The 5,782-nt window shown below is 36.0% G+C and overlaps 1 protein-coding gene across 1 annotated transcript; it reads right to left on the reverse strand.

Moving 5' to 3' along the window:
• Positions 1 to 3,741: 3,741 nt before the first annotated feature.
• Positions 3,742 to 5,574, reverse strand: LOC140156546 (ATP-dependent DNA helicase PIF1-like). Its single transcript, XM_072179486.1, has one exon. It carries the CDS (start codon positions 5,572 to 5,574, stop codon positions 3,742 to 3,744), a length of 1,833 nt encoding a protein of 610 aa, XP_072035587.1.
• Between the last annotated feature and the right edge of the window lie 208 nt (positions 5,575 to 5,782).

Below are 5,782 nucleotides of genomic sequence, written 5' to 3' on the forward strand. Positions count from 1 at the left end.
GCGAGAGGATTTATTACGTTTTGTTTACATTATGACACTGCATAGATATTTAAGCGTAGCGTAGATCGGAAAGTACGCTTATTTGATGAAGTTAGGCGCGCTCCTCCGCGTCGTGACACTTCTCTCACCCAAAAAGGTACAAAGTGCCATCAATTTTCAGTTGTTTTGTCCGCATTTATGGCAGATTTTCATAGGTTTTTGTGTCTTAATCCAAATTTCAAAGGCATTTCCTTTTTTGTTGGGATGTTATTCTTACAGATACATGCTGTTTTTAGGCAATCATTATGATTTGAACACAAAATTGGCAAGAAACAAAAGATTGGTCAAACTATCCGTTACGCCCTTATGACGAAAAACGTCCTTGGCAGCTGGGTACCAAAAAGTACCCAGCTCAGATGAGTGCGTAATGTCCGCGGAAACGTTCGCGTAGTGGCTTGCGTTTAGCCAACACGGTGTTAGCGGAATTCGCGAAGTATTTCTCGCGCTGGTGTGTCAAAATAATGGCAAAACTGCAGCCGCCCTGTTCAAAGCCTATTTTGGTATATGAATGGGTCCTTTTTGCGTGGACGAATTAGACGAATTAGACTTACACGACGAATATGCACTTTATTTGAAATATCCAATATATTGACATTAAAAGAATTTCACCTACCGATTAATGTAGGCCTATTGAGTTTCTGCGAGAGTTTAGGCATAATTTCTTGATCTTTTATCAAGTGTTAAAATCATCACGTTTCTTTGTTTTCGTTCTGGCCTACGCTCTTTATTCATAATTATTTCTTCAGTTTTATCGATACGTTAGGCCCATACTATTTTTTCTCTGTTTTATATATCCCGATTCATATGTATAAGTTGTAAATAAAAATGTAACGAACTCATGAACGAACTTGACATGTTAGAGGAACATGATAATACTTACATCGACCTATGAGTAGGAAAATATTATTATTATATTATATGAAATTAATTTTATTTCATTATTTTTTTTTCGGGGGGATTAAATTTGAAATGTATATTCTACTAATATCAATGGCCAAAGTGTGAAAAACTTGCAGTAAAAATATCAAATTCCTGAATGAATATACACTAACATCATTTTACTTTATAACTGTTTGAATTTATTGTTATTACCGGTAAATAATGTCAAAACTGTCTTGCGGCCTGTAATTGTTTAAATATAAATTCTATAATAGGCCTACATGATATACCGGTAGGCTATAGGCCTAAATTAAGTACAAAATTAATGATTGCTATGACACACATCATTAGCATCATGGCCTTTAAATCATGCTAATTCAAAAGTCCGATTGAAATAATTGTATGCAGCTCGTGATTTGTTTGTATTTGGATTTAAATGTTCTCGTTCATTTTTTTTGACGCACAACTTCAAAACACAATGTTGTATTCAAGGAAAAAAATAAATTTGGTTTTAAACGTTTAATGCTTTTCGCATTCGCCAAACGAAAACAAGCAACCAAACAAGCATACAAAAACAAATAACAAAATAAGGAAACAAATAAAAACAAAACAAAAAATCACCAAAACACACACAAACAAAAGAATAAAATAAAATAAAGAAAATAAAAAACAGCAACAACCCCAACCAAACAAAACACTGCCTAGGCTAAACAGATAAAAAAAAAAAGATGTGTTAAATTTCAAAATGTTAAATGCATCTTTCCCCCCAATTATGCTTCGGAATCAAAACAAACTAGACTTAGCTGTGGTCTAAGACCACGATCACAGCCGTGTTGTGAACCTTTAATAGCTTTTAATGACCTTTGACCCCAAAATATATGAAAACCCCGTATACATTGGCTAATGTCAATGTATGTGTGCACGTGGCATCACTTTGCCATGTTATTTGTGGCAGAAGGGGCATGTTGCAATGTTGGTTACCAAATTTGTGTTTGTGGGCAGGGAAAGGAGATAAGTAGGGTCACGGGCATAGATGTTCGTGTTTTTCCGAACACAACTCTGCTGAAGCCACGTGGTTCAGCTATGCAAATGATGATATTCCTAAACAATTTGAAGCAGCAAGAGATTTGCGGATTCGTCCTCAGTGCCCAGGACCCGCAAGACTGTACTTTGTCAAATCAAGAGAAGACAAAGTAGGAGACTAAGACTCGTTTCTGACTAGTGCAATTTTTGTTGTAGATAGAAAGGGGTCCAGAACAGTGTACTTTGTCTGCAGAGAAGACAAAGTTGCCCCATTTCTAACTTACGCACAAATTGCCCTACCCTGGGCATACGAGTCTTAACTAAGACTCAATTATAATTATTGGTTAGCATGTAGCATATAGTATATACAATAATTGCAAATAATTTATTATGATTCATGACAAATTATTTTAAGTAGGCTATATACAGAGTGACATTAATACATTATTAAAATATAAACAGAATATTTTATTGATATTGCACAAAGTGAAGGTATATATATAATTTACAAAAAAGTGAATAAAAAGCGACTACAATATTATCTGATATAATGATGTCATGTATAATAGGCCGGACAATGTGAAAGCATAAATAGAATTACAACATAATTATCGAGGTTATGTCACAGAAATACGCAGGCTTATAATTTTTATTGTAGGCCCCGTTGCATTTTCTAAAAGTTATACTAAGATAGAGGCATATATGTGTACCAATTCTCTGAACCATTAACAAATTATGAAAATGCATTTTTTTACACTTTGAATATGAACATGTTGAAAAGTAGTTCAATGGAATGACGATGTTCGTTATATTATATAAGTTATAGTATGATGAAATTCGGTAATTGATTGACATGATTCATGTATGTTATTTTTGATAAATGAGGTATTGAAACTGTTAAAGACGAGTATAAAATATGCAGGAAAAACACAATATTTAAATAATCCGATTCATGAAACATTCATAGATCATTGTACAATTAAACAATGTTATATAGATATTAATTAACATCTGCTATGTCACAATTATTGCGTATAACAAAATACTTGGATTAACATAAAGATGTTTCACTGAGCTCAATTCTTTTTAAAAAAGATATATAAAATTTAGATTCTTATGCAAGACATTACTAAGTGCATGGTTTATATTAATTTCGACATAAGTTAACAGTTATCCTGCTCTTAAACTTGCTTTTGCATATAATGTTTCAGTACAAGGGAATCGTCTTTGTTTGTAAATCTAAATGTTTAACTGAAAAGAATTGCTAATACGTTATGGCAATAAATGTTGGCTGATGGTAGCTGTAATATGTTGTCATTACAGATGCTTGGTATTGCTTGGGCTTGGGCTTGACATAAATGTGATCTAGCAGAGTTCCTTTAGCGGTGGTAGAATTGGAGATGACCTGATGGTATTGTCTGAAAGCGGGTAAAATGGTTTCTTTGAACAAGTTGCGATTGAAATCTCCGACGAGTACTTTGTAATCTGTATCTAGTACTTCCATTTGGGCTGTGATATTGTTCATTTCTGTGCTAAACGTGCTTGTACTTGTTGCCATAGGCTTGTATATTGTCGCAACCAGCACGTTTGTTTTTCCACTTGTTCGTATGGCAAGTATATCACATTCATTACTGAAAAGTGGTACTACTGTATAACGGATGCCGTTCTGAATATACATAGCGACACCTCTACCATTTCCAGAGTTAACTACTTCCAATGTGTATCCTTCAATTGAAACAGAGTCGAGGTTACTGTCGTCGGTAAGCCATGTTTCAGACAAACAGATCACATGGGCCTTTCTTATTTCTGGGTTCTTTTGAGATCATCTATGTGTCGATGTAAACTCTGTATGTTGTGATGAGCGATTACAAAATTTGTGTTGTGGTCGATTTCTGTCAAAGGGTTTGCTTTGGAAAGATCACATGTAGGCATTTTGGCGACGTTTGCTTCGATATCTTCATTACAAAAGATGCGGGATTCATCATAATCCATCAAATACATTCCTTCAAGATGAGTGACTCGACTGAGTGCCACGTAAGCCATCGATTTTCTTAGACCTTTCATAGAAATCACTGCCTGATCTGTCGTTTGGCCCTGCACTTTATGAACAGTAACAGCCCATGCAAGTTTCAATGGCATCTGTTCTCTTGTCGTAGTGAATGTTCTACCTCGAACCTTGAACGATTCTTTACGTGGCTTTATTGGTACACATCCTGCATAGTGTGGTGGAATAAACTGGGTAGTTCGTGTTTTTGCTCCAACTCGATCACTGTCAAATTTGACATATACAACAATTGGCATATTTTGAGAATTGCAGAACTCGATTCCTTTCACTATGCCAGGAACTCCGTTACATAGTCCATCTGAAACATCTACATTTGCTATGAGCATAACTCGAGCATCTACTGCTAATTTCAGGTAAGATGCTAAAGAAGTATCATCTGCACGTGTTGTTCTATGTGGCGTTTCATGCACTTGGATAATTCGTCCACCTCTTTGGTCAACGTCATTAGCTTTAATGGTGAACATTTCAGTGTTCAGTGACGCAAGTTTTCTTTCATTGTGGCTATCGACATCTTTGTTAAGGTAAAACAAATGCAATGCATCAGGAGGCGCTGTTAGATTATTTTCCTCAACTCTTCGTGATTCGAGCAATTCTTTGTCTGTCTTTTGCAGTGGTTGCTTCTTTTTCCGTTCACGTAGCCGATTAAGCATTTGAGCAAAGATAGCATCATCTTTTTGGCGCATGATTTCTTTGAGCTCAACTATTTGAAAGAGTGGGTTCCATATATCTTTCAAAATTTCGTCGTGTGGAAAGCATAATGGTGTAGGTGGGCTAATTGGTGGCAATTGATAGAAATCTCCCACTGCTAGGATTGACACATTGCCAAAGTCAGTATATGTTCCTTTAATCTGCTGCAACCGTCCGAATATATATGTCAGCTGAGTTGTACTAACCATTGAAATTTCGTCTATAATTACTAATTGCAAATGCCGATATTTGACTCGTAAAGTGTTTAGTGATTCTTCACCAAGTGGTTTGTATTCTTTTTGAGATTTAGGATTAATTTTTAATCCGGAGCAGATTGTTTGACCACAAATATTGAATGCAGCTGTTCCAAGGTGAGCAAGTGACAAGACTGTCATATCTTCGGCGGATTCTGTCATGCGTGCAAATACTTTTTTTGCATAGTATTGAATGCATTTGATAACATGCGACTTTCCGGTTCCTGCACCTCCAGTAAGAAACATTTGAAATGGGTCGACACTCTGATCTCTTGCTTTATCGTCACACCATTTTGAAACATGATTAAATACCTGACGTTGCTTTTCGTTCAGTTGGCGCATCATGTGTTGTGCTTGTTCTTCGGTTATTTCAGGATCGCATGTTTCAATCGCACATCTAGGTTGATCTCCCTGATGTATATTTTGTCGTGACTGCAGTTCAGGAACTTCCATTTCGGCAAATTCATCATCTGAATCTTGAACTAAATTGCGGTCTAATTGGTCATCCAGACGTTGTTGTTCACCTTGTGGATTGATTGCTGCCCATGCATCTTGAAGGTCTGCAACATGTTGAATCGCATCCCATGCTTCATCTAGTTGATCAGTTGCTGGTTCAAACTCTTGCATATTTTCTTTAACTATATCTTTGACTCGTGCTCTTTTTGCCATTGATATTCACATTACCCTTCATATGATAATCTTCATATTTGGTAAAGGCATTTGGCTTGATTTGTTCATTTCTGTGTGGCAAATATAAGCGTAGCATGTTCATATGATAACGCTCACTATCTTTCTTAACTGATACTCTTGGGTAACGAATAACAGCTGGCTTTCC

Source organism: Amphiura filiformis, chromosome 7 (assembly GCF_039555335.1).
Source record: "Amphiura filiformis chromosome 7, Afil_fr2py, whole genome shotgun sequence".
NCBI lineage: Eukaryota > Metazoa > Echinodermata > Ophiuroidea > Amphilepidida > Amphiuridae > Amphiura > Amphiura filiformis.

Coding starts and splice junctions, on each gene's coding strand:
- LOC140156546 (XM_072179486.1), bottom strand. CDS start 5,574: ATGCAAGAGTTTGAACCAGCAACTGATCAACTAGATGAAGCATGGGAT.